This window comes from Coffea arabica, chromosome 6e (genome assembly GCF_036785885.1).
Source record: "Coffea arabica cultivar ET-39 chromosome 6e, Coffea Arabica ET-39 HiFi, whole genome shotgun sequence".
Classification (NCBI taxonomy): domain Eukaryota; kingdom Viridiplantae; phylum Streptophyta; class Magnoliopsida; order Gentianales; family Rubiaceae; genus Coffea; species Coffea arabica.
Genome location: NC_092321.1, coordinates 9,520,375 through 9,539,968, shown reverse-complemented (window position 1 = coordinate 9,539,968; position 19,594 = coordinate 9,520,375). Strand labels below are relative to the sequence as shown.

At 39.8% G+C, this 19,594-nt stretch overlaps 3 protein-coding genes across 3 annotated transcripts; 1 reads left to right on the top strand and 2 right to left on the bottom strand.

Moving 5' to 3' along the window:
• The first annotated feature begins 2,059 nt into the window (after positions 1-2,059).
• LOC113695489 (threonine synthase, chloroplastic-like) lies at positions 2,060-3,812 on the top strand. The gene has a single exon (XM_027214608.2). It carries the CDS (start codon positions 2,250-2,252, stop codon positions 3,687-3,689), a length of 1,440 nt encoding a protein of 479 aa, XP_027070409.2. The 5' UTR covers positions 2,060-2,249; the 3' UTR covers positions 3,690-3,812.
• Positions 3,813-5,144: 1,332 nt separating this feature from the next.
• LOC113695095 (WD repeat-containing protein VIP3-like) lies at positions 5,145-8,571 on the bottom strand. The gene is made up of 2 exons (XM_027214061.2): positions 8,094-8,571; positions 5,145-5,910 (listed from the first exon to the last, which is right to left on the bottom strand). Exons 1-2 carry the CDS (start codon positions 8,430-8,432, stop codon positions 5,299-5,301), a joined length of 951 nt encoding a protein of 316 aa, XP_027069862.2. The 5' UTR covers positions 8,433-8,571; the 3' UTR covers positions 5,145-5,298.
• Positions 8,572-12,254: 3,683 nt separating this feature from the next.
• LOC140009717 (uncharacterized) lies at positions 12,255-14,216 on the bottom strand. Its single transcript, XM_072055995.1, has one exon. It carries the CDS (start codon positions 14,214-14,216, stop codon positions 12,255-12,257), a length of 1,962 nt encoding a protein of 653 aa, XP_071912096.1.
• Positions 14,217-19,594: the final 5,378 nt, after the last annotated feature.

Here is a 19,594-nt window from a genome sequence, read left to right as displayed (position 1 = left end):
TCTTTTTTTTTCCCTTCTCCTCTTACTTGTAACCTTTGGATTAAATGCCCAGCAATCATGACTGGGCTGTCCTAAACTGGACATCATCATTCTGCCCCACAAAGGCAAGAGAAAAAAAAATTTGCCGAACCAAGTAATGGAGCAGGACTTGCCCCTGTGGGGGCTTTTTTCCCACATCGATACTGGGGGATTTAGGGATGGGTAGATAAGTCCCTCGGGTGCCTTCAAAAGTTGCCGGCTTTTGAAGGTTGCTCAAGGATTAGGTTTCTTTACGCATTCTTGAGTTCTCTTAAGAAAATGAGAGAAAAAAAACAATTATGGGGGTGCCATACGGGGGTTGGTGGGTTCCTAGTTAGGGCCTAGTAGAGGCCGCCCAGTTGGACTTGCCCCTGTGGGGGTTTCTTTCCCACATCAGTACTGGGGGGTTTAGGGATGGGTAGATAAGTCTCTCGAGTGCCTTCAAAAGTTGCCGGCTTTTGAACATTGCTCGAGGATTAGATTTCTTTACGCATTCTTGAGTTCGCTTAAGAAAATGAGAGAAAAAAAGTAATGGAGCAGGAAAATGTCCTGTCGCTCAATTTCGTACAAAATTTTAGCGATTGTTCTTGCTCTATTTCCTTTTACGGTGCAGCATGCCAATTGGTGAGAATATTGAATGGTTGAATAACGTTTCTTAATTGTCTCTGTTTCCTTATTTGGATAGAGTGTTATTTGAAATATTATTTGGAATAATTACCGTAACACTTTTTGTGATGTGATGTATGTGAGATAAAAAGTTGACTGGAAATATAAAAAGGTGAGTTGGAAAATGTGTTTATGATGCAAGCGAAATATTATTTGGAATAATAATGGTATCCAAACAAACTTAATTCTAGGTTTATAAGCACAATAATTCCGCTGTAAGTAATTCCTACGAACAAATTTAATAATCATAATAATAAAAAAAATTTCTACAACTGAATCTAGCTCCTTATAAACAAGTCTAGCTTTATAGTAATATGACACGGCACGGTTATCCTATAGATGAATCTAGCTCCATTGGTTTGAATAAAACGAATATAGCATCAAAATGGGGCATGGTACGATTAATACATTCGCGGTTTGTAGGATGTTTAAACCAAGTCTTTATAGGACTAGTTTATTTGTTTAAAAACTACTTATTTCATTGTTATTTAATTGTGATTTTTTATTATTAGTATGATTTGATAGTTTACTATTTATGGAATTTTGTCAGTTAATGGTCTTATATAAACGGGCAAAAAATCTCAACGCCCATTAAATTATTGTTCATGTCGACTTTTGATCATTAAACAATATTTCATCACAAATTAACTGCTAAACTAATTAATTAATATACCCGTGATCATTTCTTCGATTATTGTTCTTAATTTACATAATAATCAGAACATATGTCAAAATGTAAGAGTATGTTTGTCCACCACTGGTATTTTTTTTGGTCAAAGCACAATTCTGATTATTTTATAAATTAAGAGCAAAATTCGACAAAATAACAGTGAGGGTGCTGATTAGTTAATATGGTAGCTAATTTATGATAAAAAATTATTTGATAGTCAAAAGTTGATACGGATAATAATTTAATGACGGCTAAATTTTTTTTTTACCCTACATAAGTACCTTTTCTAGTTCGTTGATGTATGAGAGATTTATCAGAAAGTTTCCCATCGCTGAGAAAATGCTATCGACAAAAAAAGGTCAACTCCCAGCTTTGTTTCGTGTCTAGCCTCAAGAAGTCATTCGTCCCGTTCTCATTTGTTCGTCGTCTCTGATTCATACCTCCGGTTATTTGGCATATATACTAACACTATTTTTGAGGCACTGAATATCAGTATAGAAGTCCTAAAAGAATGAAAGGCCGTCCAACTCCCTGGTCCATACAGGATGACAAGTGTGAAACCTGCCTCCAGCATGGCTCGGAAGATAAAGTGACACGTGTAAACTATGCCGCCATCATGCCTCGGACAAAGGAATGACAAGATAAAAAGGGCTTGCATGCAAGTCTTCGTCTGCCACAATAAAAAGTCTACATTCCAATTATCAAACCAAAAAAAAAAAAAAAAAACAAAAAAGTCTTCCGAATCCCCCACTCACTGACCCCACCAGCTCTCAGTTCCTCCTCCTCCCCAACCCATAACCGCCACTTGCCACCCTCTTAACAAAGCCGAATTCAGCCCACAACTACCCAAAATCGGCTCTCCTCCTTAAGCACTAAACTGGGGCATCTAAATGACATGGCTTCTTCACCACTGTTCAATTCATTCCTCCCCAAACCCACAACCGCTGCCCCGTCACCTCCAAGTACGTCCCTCAGCTTCTCTGCCAAGTACGTCCCCTTCACTGCCATCACCTCCAGCTCTGACTCTTCCCCTACCGCAGAATCCTACTCCCTCGATGAAATCGTCTACCGCAGCCGCACCGGCGGCCTTCTTGATGTGCAGCATGACATGGCCGCCCTGAAACAATTCGACGGTCAATACTGGAGGTCTTTGTTTGACTCCCGCGTTGGCAAAACCACGTGGCCTTACGGTTCGGGTGTCTGGTCCAAGAAAGAGTGGGTTTTGCCTGAAATTTCAGACGATGATATTGTCAGTGCATTCGAGGGAAATACCAATCTTTTCTGGGCTGAGCGGTTTGGAAAAGTACATCTAGATGTGTATGATTTGTGGGTGAAGCATTGCGGGATTAGCCACACGGGCAGCTTTAAGGATCTGGGCATGACAGTTTTGGTTAGTCAAGTGAACAGGTTACGAAAAATGAAACGTCCTTTGGTTGGGGTGGGCTGTGCTTCCACCGGCGACACCTCGGCGGCTTTATCGGCTTATTGCGCGGCTGCGAATATTCCGTCCATTGTTTTTCTGCCCGCTAACAAGATTTCCATGGCGCAGTTGGTTCAGCCCATAGCAAATGGTGCATTTGTGCTCAGTATTGATACTGATTTCGATGGATGCATGAAACTGATACGTCAAGTCACCTCAGAGTTACCTATATACTTGGCGAATTCATTGAATAGTTTGAGGCTGGAAGGACAAAAAACGGCTGCCATTGAAATTCTGCAGCAGTTTGACTGGGAAGTGCCTGATTGGGTAATAGTTCCCGGCGGGAATTTAGGGAATATCTATGCATTCTATAAAGGGTTCAACATGTGCCAAGAATTGGGGTTGGTTGATCGAATTCCTAGGCTTGTCTGTGCACAAGCTGCAAATGCAAATCCTTTGTATTTGTATTATAAATCAGGGTGGCAGGAGTTTCAGCCAGTGAGGGCTAGCACCACTTTTGCTTCTGCTATACAAATTGGCGACCCTGTTTCGATTGACAGAGCTGTTTTTGCTTTGAAGAATTCAAATGGGATTGTGGAGGAGGCTACCGAGGAGGAATTGATGGATGCTATGGCTTTGGCTGATTCTACTGGGATGTTTATTTGTCCGCACACTGGAGTTGCATTAACAGCTTTGACAAAGCTTAGGAAGAGTGGAATTATTGGTCCGACCGACAGAACTGTTGTGGTGAGTACTGCTCACGGTTTGAAATTTACTCAGTCCAAGATTGATTATCACTCTAGACAGATCAAAGACATGTCTTGCCGTTTAGCGAATCCTCCAGTGCAAGTGAAATCTGATTTTGGGGCTGTCATGGATGTTTTGAAGAACTACTTAGATAGTAGAGCTTCTTAGTAGGAGTAGGATATGCGTGTCATATGTTTTTCCTCCTAGTTCTGAACTAGTGTGGTACAGTTTCTCTGATTAATGGACTTTTAATATGTGAGATATTAAATATGTGAAGTTTAGTACGGTAAATTGTGGCGTTGATGGTGACATTCTATGTGGTATCTACTTCGGTTTTTTGCAGATTCCAGTTTTTTTGGGGTTTAATTGGTATGGATTAATCCTACCAGTATACGTTAAAGCTCTTGCAAAATTCAAAAAGTTGTTCCGGCAGCCGGTCAAGATGGAACAAAATGAAGTATTTTTCTGCTTATGACTTGTCAACTTTGGCCCTTTGAACGACCAAAACGTTTAATAGAATAATGGCGGGGTGGATAGTTTAATTTGTTCTTAATCCAGTCTACGGACACTAAACTGAAATTTTTGTTTGGAGATTTGTAGCGACTTATTTAGAGATCTGCACTTTGATCTGTAGTCAAATGGTTTAGCACTATGTGCTAGTGAAAGGCTGCACCCAAGGATCGTAGTAAGCTGACGGACAATGCATTTGCGGTGCATGCTGTCCTTCGTAGTTACTACTAGTAGTATCGATCACCACCAGGTTCAAATCTTGCCTCTCACTAAATACTACACTAAATGACTTTCTAAAAAATTCAGATAGATATATTGTGCATTCGTCTGATCCGATAGTGGTTCAATTCCCGTCGGTCCTCTCATTGGCCCAGTTAGGTCCTCTCATTGGCCCAGTTAAGCCCTCCATTAGAAATAGGTTAAAGTAGGAGTAGGAGTAAATATAAAATAGACTGCAAAAAAAAAAAAAAAAAAAAAGGACCATAACGCGGAATTCCTTTTTTTTTTTGTACATATTTTTCACGTGCATGCTGTCTTTCGTAGCGACTACTAGTAGATAAGGACCATACTGTGGAATTCTTTAATGAGAAAGGACCCAGCAATAGCATATTCGGTCTTAAAGCTTTGCGGAAGTCCTGTCTTTTAAGGTAAAGAACAGGCATCCAATGTGACATTCCGCTGTGTTTGGGATATTGTGGAGGGACAGCTGTTGCGGAGCGATTATACAACTGTAGGAAACAAGAGCTAAGAAGTGGGGTGTGATTTGTGAAATTAAATAGATGTGGCTTTCCTTTGTTGGCGGGGCACTGCTTGAAACTCGTTGAGTTGGAAATTTGCAGACGGTAATTTTCGGTTGCACGAGTTTCAATTGGTCCAAATAATGAAGGTAAGCAAGCATAATTGACGCTAAATTTACTCTAACCCGATTGCTTATGACATATCAAAGTTCCCAAATTACGTTAAAAGAAATGCAAGAATTTGACTAGTGCCGTTCTTTGTATGACGGGTTTATCTTGTTATCCCGTCCCAATGGCAAAACAATTGGGGCTAAATTCGAGGACAGAATTAAGGCGCTTAGTTGCGGAGGCATAAATGAAAGAGATGCTACGCGGGTTGCACAAGTGAATTTGTATTTTGTTAGCTAAAATTTTGGGATATCAAACTATATGTTTAATGATACAATCTGATCATCACAGCAAGCGACGTGGAGCGGACTCAACAACTAACATAAAGCTTTAATCCTCCGTGCTTTGAGCAAAATCAATTCTCAAGAGTACTGATAAAATGCTATGCATTTGTCATCAGATACACTTGCAAGCAGAGAGGACCCTGGTGGTCCAAATGCAACCGCCCAAACCTGATCATTGTGGTTCGAAAGTATCTGTGTAGCCGCTCTCATCTTCAAATCCCACAGCCTAACCGTCTTGTCACTTGAGCCTGTTGCAATTGCTGCTCCATCCGGAGAAGCATCCAAACTTAACACCCAGCTTGAATGACCCGACATGGTACTTATCAAGGTTTTCCCCTCAGTATCATACACGTGCACATGGCCATCATCTGAAGCAGAGAATAGTACCCTAGAATCAACACGTGAATATACAAGGGAGCGAACAGGCATGCAATGACCTTCCAGGTGATGTAGAAATTTGGCTCGTGTTACATCAAAAACAGAGATGGTTCCATCCATTGAACCACAAGCAACGTGTCTTCCATCAAGGCTCCAGGCAACTGACAGAACAAACTTCTTGTTGCCACTTTTATCAGAGGGCTTCAAACCTTCGGGACGAGGGATTGACAATGTAGCTATCTCCTTCCATTTAACTGTATCCCACAGCTTGACTGAGGCACTGCCACCTCCAGCTGCAGCTAAGATTGTACCCTGAAGATGCAAGGAGAAACGGTGCAAAGCTAAGTGATCCTGGTGCTTGTTAAGAAAGCAACAACTGATAAACATCTTAAGGCAGCAACTGATGGTACATTCATGGAATTGCTAGCAAGGTACAATGGCAAACAGAAAAAGGACCAAGGACGGAAAGGAAAAACCCAAACATTTGAAGAAAGCAAATAATACTCACGAGTCTTGAATGTGCAGTGAATTTAAAGAAATATGACCTTGAGTTTGTAACAAATAGCAGCTAAAAGAAAGAAATCAATCAATGAAAATGATCCACTTAATATCCCCCCACATTAACATCCACCCAGTGGCAACATCTTGCCATATTATGACAATTGGTTGCAATAGCCAAATCATGGCATGAAGAATCTTTTCCTAAAGGTCACGAAGTTCAAAAAGCTGCTAAAAGGGTTCTCCAGGTGTAGCCACAGTAATTGGGCTATCAAATGTCCTATAATGCACTAACTTGGCGCCAAGTTTACTTCCTTTTGAGTATTTAAATAGCCAAATATAAAACAAATTACTCAACTATTAGTCAGACCCAAGGAAATGGCAGCAGCTAAGATGATAATGCAAGCAATGTAACTATGGATTCAACATAAAGACATTACTCAAAGGTCAAAAAGACGACAAGCAAACCATAACTGACAAGAAAGTAAGTTTGTTTAATGTTGCAATGTCTAATACTAGCCATCAGAGGAGAAAGCAAAACCTCAAATTCTTATAGTCCACACATACGAAGAATGCATATATCACATGCATAAATTAGCATAAGCAGGTAACAAGCAGAACATATGAACTTCTTTCTTTAAAATGCCATTACATGAGACTACAATGAGTTTTCTTCTTCTTAAGAGAACTGGAAAAAAAAAATGATATACTAAAGGTTTTGTGGGCTACATTATATGGAAATATACGTTGCCTTTGGTAGCCCCAATGTGACAAAAAACACTAGTTTCTAAGATCTGTTGTCTACTTACACTAAACTTGGGAAACAAAAAGTTAGACTAACAGAAAGTATGATAGCCAAATATTCAGGAACAAGCAGTTAAATCTAGATGTTGCTACACTTGCTTAATAAAAAGCTCCATTTTGTTTTAAAACTCATCTGTCCTTCTCTTTCACACACAAAGGGACAGAGAAAAAGAAGTGCTCTTTAGCATGCTTTGTTAGACTCTTCAGCCTTTATAATCGTTCCGGGAGTAGCCCAACAAATTCAAATTAGCTTGAAACACATTGACATATAATACCAAAGGCAGATGCAACATATATATGCTTTGGCTAGCCAGAAATCATGTTTAAAGACAATAAGCGAAATCAACAAAAGTAATACTACTGCAAGAGAAGGCCGACACTGCAAAGTGTATATAGGAACAAACAAAACTGTAATGTCGCTATGGAAAGCATGAACTAGCTTAGACAGAAATCTCTGTAGAAAAGAAAGCCAATTTACAGGTACCCTGAAATCTAGAGTCCTCATTGCATTATTGTTGTTGAGCCATGTAGGTAACTTCCTGACTCAATTTCCACTTCATCTAAATCTCTTCCACAGGCTTTTCTCTTTTTTAAGTCAATTCTTGTGGAAACATTTAATGCTATAAACCAGCATAAAACCTGATTTTGCTCTATTCATTTATTTCCCTCAAAACAAGAAAAGGTGAACCTTTCAGAACATTCTTGCACTACGTGAAGTAATACATTATATTTGCGGTTTCACATGTTAATAATGGTTAATTTCCTCAAATTCATATGCCTGAACTATTTGAAATTTTTCAATAGTTGTCACGCATGCCCTAGAATCCCCATTTTTAAGTTCTGAATACGACTCTGGTACTATTCACCTTTTTACCTGCAATCAACTAAAATTACAAGCAAAACTCTGACAGCTGACACAGCTTTATGAGAACTAAAAACATTATAGGCAGACTTTCTAAGCTAAAAATGCTCATTATATCAAAAAAAAAAAAATTGGCAAACGAAAAACCACATTTTCCAAAATAATAATAATAAAAAAAGAAAAGTTAGGTCCTACTCCAACTTTAGCATTATCCATTCAGTAAACTAATAAAATACTTCATAAAATATAAATTGGATTATTTGCATAATTATCCAAAATAAGTTAAAAAAAAATTTCTACTCCGAAAGAACAGGGCCGTTCTTTTTTTTACCTCAGGGTTAAATTGCAACTGCCAGACTTCAGAAGGGGGAGCTTCAAGGGTGGCAATGGTATTATTGGAAGCAACATCAAAAACCCTAATAAAGCTATCAATGGAGGCGGAGGCTGCCATTCTGCAGGAGGGATTGGCGGCGACGGAGACAACGCCGAGGCAGTGGCCGGTGTTAGTCCGGATGCAACTGTCCTTTTTGGGGTCCCAGAGCCGAACGGTTTCATCGAGCGATCCGGTAAGTAGGATAGGGGCAGAATCTTCTGGGGCTAGTGTCCACGTGGCCGTCCATATGGAGTCGTCGTGGGCGTTCTCGATTATCACGGGTGAAGTTAGTTTCATAGTGGTGGTGCTGCTGGTGCCGTTATGTGGAATTTGGTCGGAGTGGCGAGCTTAAACCCTAGGCTTAAGGGCTAGTTTGGGATTGAAACTTTTGGAAAGAAAAGGAAGGATGGGTTTTGCTTTTTTTTTTTTTGGGTTATTTTTTGAGGAAAGCAGAGAAAGGTTATGGACGGACGAGATGCAGTACTGCAGTGATTTTCTATAAAAATAAAAATAAAAATAAAAAAACTCTGGGCACTGTCTATTTGGACAGTGAATTATTTACAAACATTTACTTGTTCACGTCATCAACTCATTTTTCAATCATTCTTTATTCTCAAATGTATCACATCAAAAAATTATTAATGGTATTTTGTTCCACTTAATTAATTATTTAATTAATTCGAGCTTAACTTGACTAAGCTAGATTGTGAATCGTGATAAATCCTTCAAAAAGAACAAGTTAATTATTGGAGACATCTCATAATGTTCTACAGGTAAGTTGCAAGAAGGTTACGAACTAAAAGCAGGCCTAAAAAAGGTACCCAAAGATTACACAGAAGTGTATCTTCGAGGTAGAAATAACCAATCTACATGGCAATATGCTATGCCAGTTCGTGATTTACGAATGATCTCATCTATGCAGCTAGAGAATTAATGTTAGAAGGGGGTTCCCATGCAATGCAAGGGATTATCCACGTGGACACGCAATGTTCAACATTTGCTCCAAAACTGTTGTGGATTCTGTTCATTTGTGGTCCTTCCTGCTCAGTGTACACGCACAGATTAACAAATCCAGGCCTCTCGAAGTGTTGTAATCCTAGTATTCTAATGTATGCTCTGTTCCTTCAGCCAGTGACTGTGAATTGATGACTTTCCAAGTTTCCAACCCCACTTTCTGACCCAATTCATCAAGAATGAGGCCACACAAATTGCAAAGCTGAGGCACAATTGACACTTGAAAGTTGAAAGAAGCATACATCATGAGTACTACTCATGGCCATCTAATTAATATGCTTCAATCAGTGCAACGTGCAAGTGAAAAGCAATGAGGATGTGATCAGTGTTGTAAGTCCCGTTTGACAAATAAATTTTTTGAGTGTTTGTCTAAAATTTCATTTTAACTTATTGTAGAATATATAAAAAAAAAAAATTCAAGACGTAAAACATTTTTTCCTTTTCTTAACTCTCTTCTTCTTCTCCCTTATCACTACATCCCTACTGTTAGTCGACGCCAAAACGTCTCTTGGCGATTGATGCCGGTAACAACAGATTTTTTTTTTTTTTTGCTTTTTTCTCTCTCCCCATCTCTTCCTTCCTCCACTCTCCCTCCACCCCACCCTCCCATCTAGTATTTCAAGCGATCCGGTCGACCGGATTGCACCAGGGGAGAAGGAGGGTGGCGGGGGGAGGGAGAGGGGGGAGGAGGTGGCGGGGGAGAGGGGAGCAAAGGGGAGGAGGAGAGGGAAGGAGGAAGAAGGAGGAGAGAGAGAAGAGAAAGAAAGAAAAGGAAAAAAAAAAAAAAAAGAGGTGGTTAGCACCGGAAGAGGTGCCAGACGATGTTGGCTAGCGGTGGAGATGGTGGTGGGTTAAGATGGGGGGAGCAGGAAGAAGAAAGGAAATAAGGGAAATTTTTTTGTGTGTTTTTATATATTTTGAGCTGTGTATTTTAACAATTTTGATGATTTTTTTTGAAATTATTGTAGTTAAAGTTATCAAGAAACTTGTAGGCGAAAATTTTGGCAAAAAACTAGTTTACCAAACAGGGCGTAGATCGAAAGAGATGGTGAAAACATGAATTCAGTGATTAAATGTTATGTTCTAGTCTCCCTCTTATATAACGGGAGATACTAGGGTCCCTTTTTCTCGGTATTGTTTTCTTAGGTTGCACCTCACTGTTGGAGGATGGAACAAGAAATTTTGACCCTTGAATTGCAATAATTTCAATCGTTTAAAATGTAGATCAATCGCTACCGTCGTTGAATAATGGGGCAATTAGCGAGTGGACAAAAATTAGGGGAATGATTCATTAAAGGGGCTATAAAACTTTCTATAAGATAGTCTTGACAAGTATATAAATGAGAAATGACGAAGATTTTAATCAAATTTATTCAAATATCATGATGAATCCAAGCTCTTGATTGATAACAAGCCAAGGGCATTTAGTTATGGTTTAAAGGCACCTACGAACATATGGTGTTTCCGCAAAGCAATGGCCAATAAGCTCTATAGTTGCAGCGGGATCGATTGGGATGATGCATACTCAAAAGCAGAAGGTGATCGATTGCTTATGCTTTCAAGTCCAAACTCATCAAGTGTTTTGCTTTTGATAACTTATTATAGCCTGTTTGGTTCATTTGTATGTTCTTTCGCGAAGAGGTATGCCTCTCTTTGCAAAAGTCTTAGCTTTTCCGCTTTTATTATATGGTTGAATGCTGATTCTAAGATAGTTTAATGCACAATCTTATAATCTTGCGATTTAGTTTGTGTTCCTTTCATTGTGTAGGCGGCGTATCAGCCAGGGTCAACCTGCCTGCATTTCTTTCTCTTCTGTTTTATTTAATGACAAAAACCAAAAAGGACAAAAGGAAAAGGAAGATTTTTTTAGGCTCTTAATCGTAAGCTCAAGGAACTAAACAGCTATTAAAAAATGCAGAGACGCTGAAGCCAAAAAGTAGATAATTAAGCATATCCTGTTCTGTGTCACTCTCTATCTCATTTCTTACCCTGCCAAGCATCGCCTACTCAACTTAATGTTGTCACTCCCAGAATCATGAATTAAAGAAAGAAAACAAAAACCGAAGAGTCCTCGTCCCATCTACACTCCGTCTTCCATCAGCTCTCCGTCCATCCCAATCATAGGAAAAGTCTATGTACTTATGATGCTTTTTCTTTTTCTGTTTTAATTTGGTCACTAGATGCAGTGTCACAGCCCCGAGCAAAAAGATTAGTGCATTTATTAGTAACATTTAATACTAGTTGGATCTTCAACTACTAGGATTGGCTCAGCGGCCAGAAGCTTAGGCCTTGTTTGGATTGATGTTTTCCGTCGAAAAATTACATCGTTTTCCGTGATCATATTTTCTTATTATTTTTTTTTCACATACATCAAATCGCTACAATAATTTTTTCATGAAAAATGACATGCAATCCAAACGGGGCCTTAGCTTTTAGAGTATTTCTGTGTCATATGACCATCCCGCCGTTCCCTATCACTTAAACCCCTCTATCACCTGTTCAACTTTTAAAAGTGCTGGTAGCCATAACCCCCTATCCCCTAAACCATTTTACCCTGCAAATGTTCACAAATTAATCAAATCTCTAGTCTTGTAACAAAGGCCCTTTCCTTCCAAAGGAAAGACCAAACACCAAATTGCTTCTATTCACTAAGTACAGCAAAAAAGCATATACACATCCAATATTCCATGCATGCAGCAAAACTCAGCCCTAAACTAATCCCAACCATGACAAAGCTCTGAAATGAATTTGTGGGGTTGGGGGGGACACAATCAGAGCCATGTCAAATGTAGCACTATATATTGTGTACCAAATTCGTAGTCCTTTTGTCTCAATAATTCAATCAAACCAAACAGCTCAAGATATAACTCGCATCCTCTGCAAGAAGTTGCTCCAATTTAGAACAAAAAACACAACCAGAGCAACAATTTTTTTTGCAACCCATGAATGACACACAATCTACATACTCTCAACCATAAACTAGTGGAACTAAGTAATTTGGTCTCCTTTGTGATTGGCAAAAATTGTATAAGTGGAAAATTGAAAAAGGGAAAAAAAAAAAGAAAAAGAAAAATCAGCATAGCTTATGCCTGTTGATCACTGGGCTCAAACAAATTCTGGGCTTGGTCCATGGTCCGTCTTATGCTTCCCTTTCATTGAATTCATTTTCTCCAGCCTCCACTCATCCTTGAGCCTAGCAATAAAATTGTCAGCTTTCAGGTTCACATCCGGGCTTGGACAAAACACTGACTGCCCAATTGAATCTGCACCGTCCATTGCTTCCGATGATTTGACTGACATTACGTCAACGTCTTCCAGTTCCGGGGAGCTACACCTTGAACTGTGAGCGCTCCTTATCCTAACAAAATCTCCGCGAGCCACGAATTTGAAGTCCGGCATTGGAAACGGCGGTGGTGGCGGAGGCGGCGTTGGTATTGGTGGCGATTGTGCGCCGCTATTTATGTAATCCTCGTAGTAAATACTTGTTTTCGCCGGCAACGGAGGCTTCCTGGTGGACGATGGTCGTCGCCGGAAAGGTTCAGGTACTGTTGTTGGAGTTTGAGGTTGAGTGTATTTCGGCTTGCGGTTTGATGTCATTTGTTGCATTGGTGGAGGTGGCGGCGGCGGCGGTGGTGGTGGTGGAGATGAGCTCTCTGATTTGAACCGCCTGCTTTTGCTTCCGTGCTTGAAAAGTGTATTCAGGATAGACGACGGAGGTGGCGGAGGTGGGGGTGGTGGAGGAGGAGCTGATGATGTCGAGTTAAATCGCTTACTCTTGCTCCCGCCTTTAAACAAGTTATTGAATATTGAATTTGGAGGAGGCGGTGGCGGAGGCGGAGGTGGTGGTGCAGTGCCGGAAAGGGAATATATACGTTTATTTTTGCTACTTTTCTTGAAAAGATTTTGAAAGACCCGAGAAGAAGGAAGTGGTGGAGGAGGAGGAGGTGGCGGCGGGGGCGTTGGTGGTGGAACGGATGAATGTACAGAAGGCGGAGAGCTCTCACTGGAACTCTCAGAATTGTTTCTTTTTTTCAAAATTTTCTTTCTTTTAGTCTGATTGTATAAAGAAGCGAGGGCTGTTGTTATTTCCTTGGCCGTTCCGCTCTTTCTCCGCTGGAGCTTCTGCTCTGGAATTTGCTCAAACTCCAGAGGTGGTGGTGGCGGCGGCGGAGGAGGAGGAGCAAATGACTGAGGCGGAGGAGCAGCTGGGGGAGGTCGTAACGGGCTTTCTTCCAACTCAGCCTCAGTAACCTTAGGCCCCACACGTGGCTTTCCCAACTTTTCTTTACGTGGTGGAACGCTGTGAAGTGATCGCCTCCGCTTCAATCTCGCCGGTGGAGGCGGTTGCGGCGGAGGAGGAGGTGGTGGTGTTGCTGGCTTCGGCGGCGGTTCAGGTGAGGGAGGCCTAGCTGAATGAACTTCAAAAGTATCCACCGGGATCACTTTAACATCAGTCTCCTCCCTCTCCGCCCCGCTCCGCCGTGGACGGTGGTGAAGTTCTTCGGTAGCAGTTTGCCGCGAATGCCTGTATAAATTCACCTCAAAGTCATCCGTAAACCGGTGGCGCGTTTCTCCGGTTTCCCACAGCGGTCCTTGCCTTAAATCCGGATAAGAACTACTGCTCCTTCTCAACCGGTTAACCCCGGTCCCTCCCAATCCAACCAGAGGAGTGTTAAACCATTGATTGGTGCTGCTCTCAGCTTGCTGAGCAGTTGTATCACTAGCAGCAGCAACCCGTTCATCATCATGGGAACTTTCCGCCGCCGAAACGTCGTCGTTTCTCTTCGCAAAAACCCCACAAAGAATTGCAAAGATTACCAGAAGGATATTGAGTGAATCCCAACTTTTTTTAACTGAATAGGTGGGACGAAGGATTTGAGTTGTATGGGTGAGAAATGGAGGAAGTAAGAAAAATATAACGAGCAATGCAATGATCGGTAGGAGGAGGATAAGGGAAACCGGGTTAAAGATCGGAGAGGGTGGTCGGCGGCGAAGGCGTTGGTGTTGGAAGATGGCGTTGGTTGAAGGTTGGGACCAGAAAGGTGGTGAGTCTCCATCTTGTTCCATGGAATTATGATCTGGTTTGGCTTTTAGGCGGAAGAGAGGTTCTTTTAAAGCAAAGCTTTTGTTTTCTTTTCTGGGACGAAAGAAAAGGGGCTTGGCCTATATAGAGAGTTCATGACACAGTAGATACGGATTTTTCTTCTCTCTCTCTTTATTATTTTTGTTAATCAACAACTCCTGCTCCTCCGGTCCAACCGAGCCAAGAGGATTAGAGGGAGAAGATCCCTTCTCGTCTCTCTAGATCAAAGAAGTGCTCTTCTGTATTTTTATACCTTACTATACTTCTACACCTTACGTTTTACCTTAACTCATCTAAAAGAGAGTTGATTGGAATCATAGTAAATGATCCATAATTAAATCCCATGCCAATGCAACAGGAATTGGGATACACTCCTGTACGGTATACATAATTAAGGTACTTAAATGTTTTAGCATTAATCATTAGCTTAGGGGTACTAGATTTTTAATTTAGTGAAGATCACCAACAATGGCCATTTTCTAAGGCCTTGCTTGGATTGCTGTTTTTCGTAGAAAAATTATCATTTTCCGTGAACACATTTCTCTATTACCTTTTTTTCTCACATACATCAAATCGCTACAGTAATTTTTCCATGAAAAATGACGGAAAATACAATCCAAACGGGACCTAAGGTTTCCCATTATTAGTTTAGAAGGGCAATGTCTTTGCTATTCAGTAATGTATTTTCAAAAAAAGGGGTTGTCCTACGTCTGATTGTTGGCTTAGCCAAATAAGAAAAGATTGTTGTGGGTCTTGACTTAAAAAGTTCCAAACATTTTAATACTACTATATGTTCTTTTGCTGACATGCTTCTATTAGGTTTTGGGGTAACCTGTATGATTGAAGCCCGGATGGAGATTAAAAATTTACAACAAATATCCCGTTTGAAAAGCGTCATGCAACAGAAGTCTATACTGCATCACATTAAATACTACTACCATTGCATTGCAAAATCGCACGAAATCTGGCTATGGGGTAAACTAATTTTGGTGCTGCATATATTTAATCCTACCCAAGTTTCAAATGTTGAATATTTTTATGACGATTTTCGGTAGGAAGGTAGCAAATGGTAGCTAGCAAAGGGAGGGAGGGGGGGTTTGCTTAATTGGAAGTCAATCTTGCTCTGGTGTGTCTCGTCCATTGATGCTTCGTTATAGGAGCTACATACTGGGCACCCAGTCCCGCATTTTAAATCGCAATAAGCTGTTGCTACTGTTTTCTCAACAACTGCGCATCAAGAATATTGATGCAGGGATTTGTTTGGATTGAGATGATTTCACGTAAAATAATTTGCTTCATGAATTTCAATCGCTTTTCATCTCAATCATCTTTTTATCTCACATGTATCATATCACATTACAAAAAATGTTACAGTCAAATAAATCATCCAAATAAACTCCTATCCAAACAAACCCTGTTGTACAGTATCTTCAAAAAAAAAAAAGGACATTTTGCATTTAACATGTTACTAATTTTACCACTGAATCAATAATGAATTGTGAACCTCCAATCCGATCTTAATGAGGGCCATACTTGATTTTGCTCTAATTAAGTTAAGTCGTTGCACTTTTACTTATTTTCTTTTCATTTCTAGACAAATGGAGTAATCGTATAGTAGAAGTTTCCCATAAACAGATACTAGTAGTATTAGTCGCCCTTTGGTTGATAAGAATAAGAATAAGGGATAATTTCAGATACCTCCCTTGAGGTTTCTGACAGTTTCACTCCCCTCCCCTGTGGTTTCTGAAATTCCACAAATCTCCCTTGTCAAATTATTAGGTCCCATTTCTTACATCATTGGTGCTAAAAAGACTTAAATACCCTCACAAGGTTGCTAATATTTCGTGATTATTTGGAAAAATTTAGTTAAGTTAATTATAAACACAATTAATGTAATTAACGATAAATTAGAGTCCTAATTTATCTAAGGACAATGTGAGCAGAAAGCAGCACGACGTGATCATACCGTCCAAGATTCTCAACCGGGAAGGTTTCTTGACGGAAGAACAGAAGCAGGAAGTGGATATGGAAGTCCTTTTGTTGGTAGCATTCCTTGGCAAATTCACAGTCAATCTCAGGAAAAAGAGGAACAAAGGCTCCTATGGTTTGACTGATTGGATTCGCATTATGGACAAGTACAAACTTACACAAGGCACTCAATTGCAATTGTGGGCTTTCAAGCACGAAGAATCTTCACAGCTCGGATTTACACTTATTATACTCACTCAAGAAAAGGTGTCTGTTGTTAATTTCTAGGAGATTGATATATATATTCTTGTTCTTCTGGGAATTGCGTCCAAGATTTGCTGAATATTGATTAATGATGTACTTTGATTTCAATTAACAGCTTCAAGGACTGAGGAATGCTCGACAAATTCCTGAGGAAATCAGGGCCCGGATTATGGGTTTTGGAGCAGCATCAGAAGAAGAAGCAGAGATAATTTTTGTCATGGAAAGGATACTGCACAAGACTGATCTAACTGTCGGTGGAGGCTTCACCATCCCAAAAAAGGATATCGAGAATGATTTCTTGCGACACAGTGAGATCGAGACTTTTCTTCTAGGAATTACTTTGATTGGGCCGCCAATTCAAGAACCAGAAAATAGAGAATTTAAGGTCAAGTTCACAAACGCCTTTTCCGTCACCATTTCTGGTCCTGATTGGAGGGATTTTGCAACCACTAATAAGCTGCAACCAGGCATGCTTGTGAGATTATGGTCCTTAAGGAAGCCTAGTTCATCAACAGATAATGATTCAAATCTTGGATTCGCACTGGTTTCTCTGGAATGACGAGGCATTCTTAAGTACAGACTCTTTTCTTGATCTGATCATCCAAAGGACTGATTTAGTAGTAGCGGTTGAAGTATTAATCGCAAAAGTAGACTAGTTTAGAAGCCATTTCATGAACTATGATCATTATCTGATTTAGCAGCGTTTGAGGCATTAATTCTAGGAACAGCTAGTTTAATATCCATTTGGTGTAATTCTTTCCCCTGATTAACCATCTTCATGATCTGATCAACCAATCTGGACTTGTTCTTCCCTTTGCATTGATGAATGTCTGCGTTCTCTTTGGCTGCTTACCTCTTCCTCTTCTGGACCTTCATACCATTCAAAGAATCTGCAATTTGTGCAGCAAAAGAACAGTTTGTGTGGATTCCGTTCACTCTCAGAAATTTTAATGGTTGCCTTGCGATTACATCTACAATATCTATTTCTAATTGTAAATGATGTAGGTGAATTCCAGAATTCACCTCTGCTGCTTGAACTGGCCATTTGTGCGTGTGTTTGTTGCTGCTGCCGTTCATCCAACACCAAGCACTTCAGTTGCATCCAATACCAAGCACTTCAGTTGAGTCAAACAAATTAACATTTGTTTGTTGTTGTTGTTGCATCTCTTGCTGCTGCATTTTACTCTCATAATCTGAACTGGCCGTTGCATATGAGACGTTAAAACTGATTGCCAGAAAGAGCCGTTGCCTTCCATTTTGTTCACTACTGACATTCAGAGCTTAATGAATGCATTGGTCTCACTTACACCCCCTCAAGTTTCATTCTTCTTAAATTTCCTGCTTTTTCTTCATATGAGATTAGCTCATTAATGCAAGCTAATAAGGGCATTTGTGGTATACACTTGTTTCTCTCTCCAACTAGTGATTTTTTATTATTTGTATTTTTAAATTGGGTCTATTTTGACATTGCCTATTTAATTTTAGGGGAAGTTTGTGGAATTTCAGAAACCACGGGGGAGGGGAGTGAAACTGTCAGAAACCTCAGGGGAGGTTTCTGAAATTATCCCTAAGAATAATTGTGCCGGGTTCTTTTGATGGGACGGGGGGTGGATCAAGTTAAAGACACGTTTAACTTTAGGCGGAGGGAGCAAGCGGCTAAGCTAGCGGACACAGGTCACGGCTAGTATTATTGGAAATTTGGAGCGTGGCTGTAATCATTAAAACCTCCAATCCCTTTACATCAAAACACCAAGAAACACCTTTAAAATAGTAATCAACTCAGTCAAAAGCAAAGAAAAAGTACCTAAGGCTGCTACCGCCCGCCCAGCCCATCCATGTATACATCTTTTACTACTGCTAACATGTTGCATTTCCTTTGTTTGTCGGAGCTTCAAGGCTCTTGCTGTGCCGAATTATGGCAAAATTTTCCTCGATCATTCCTTCACCTGCCGCAAATTTTTTGATTGCATTTGTCTGAATTTTTTGATAGAAAAATTACTGTAATGATTTGATATATGTGAAATGAAAAAAGTGATACCACGGAAAGAAAAACGTAGCAAATTTTTTTTTTTTTTTTTAAATTGCAATCCAAAAGCATAAACTTTCCGGGCCATGCTTAGATTGCTTGTTTCCGTCGAAAAATATTGTCGTTTTCCGTGATCACATTTCCCTATCACCTTTTTCTCTCACATATATCAAATCGCTGCAGTAATTTTTCCATAAAAAATGACGGAAAATGCAATCCAAATCCAATCGGTGGAAGAACTTTTGAATTGCAGTGTCAAAAACCACCATTCATTACTCATCAGAGCTTTTAGTTCTCTTGGAGGATGATGATGCAGCAAGAAACAACCATGCACTTGATCAAAAGTTACGCTGCACTTGATTTAAAGTTACATTTAAATGGAATGAAAAAAAAAATTATACTTTTTTGGTTAGTGCACCATTAGTAAGACCCTTCTTTCTTTGGACTTTTTCCTCGTTTCGATTTTAAAAAAAAATTACAAATCTCACTCTGGATTCAAAATTTAAGAAATCTATATATATATTCTTTAGGTGTTTGATATGCAAAGAAAAGAGAGATCAATTTGGTAATGCTGGCGTAGTGCAGATGCAGGCAGTGTGTGTTACAGTTGTAATTAGAATTAAGTTAATCCCCAGAGGAAAAATAATTAATACTAGCATAAATTATTTGAGCTTAATTACAAGACATGACTTCAAATCCATCGACCATCTTCATTCATTCGTGGCCAGCCCCTATAACATGCGTGTAATTTAATTCAAACACATTTTTAAAAAAGGAAAGGTCCCATGACTTGTGAGTTATGACCCACCCTCCTCCTCATACTCATATCCTGTCCTTCTCGGTGCTGGATGATTACAATTCAACATACTACTTTTAAACAAGGGAACGATATTATTATTATGAACTACAAATTAAGAAACGAAAAGTCATATGGAAGATAAACTTCAATTAACAATGTGATTAATTTTCCACGCGCCACCTAAGCACAGATTAAGTATAAGAGAGATTGTTGATTGTTTTATTTATCACAACTAATACCGGTTGTAGGGTCTTTTAGTTTTATTTTAGGAATAAATACGATCGATGGGAATGGAGACAGGTTGG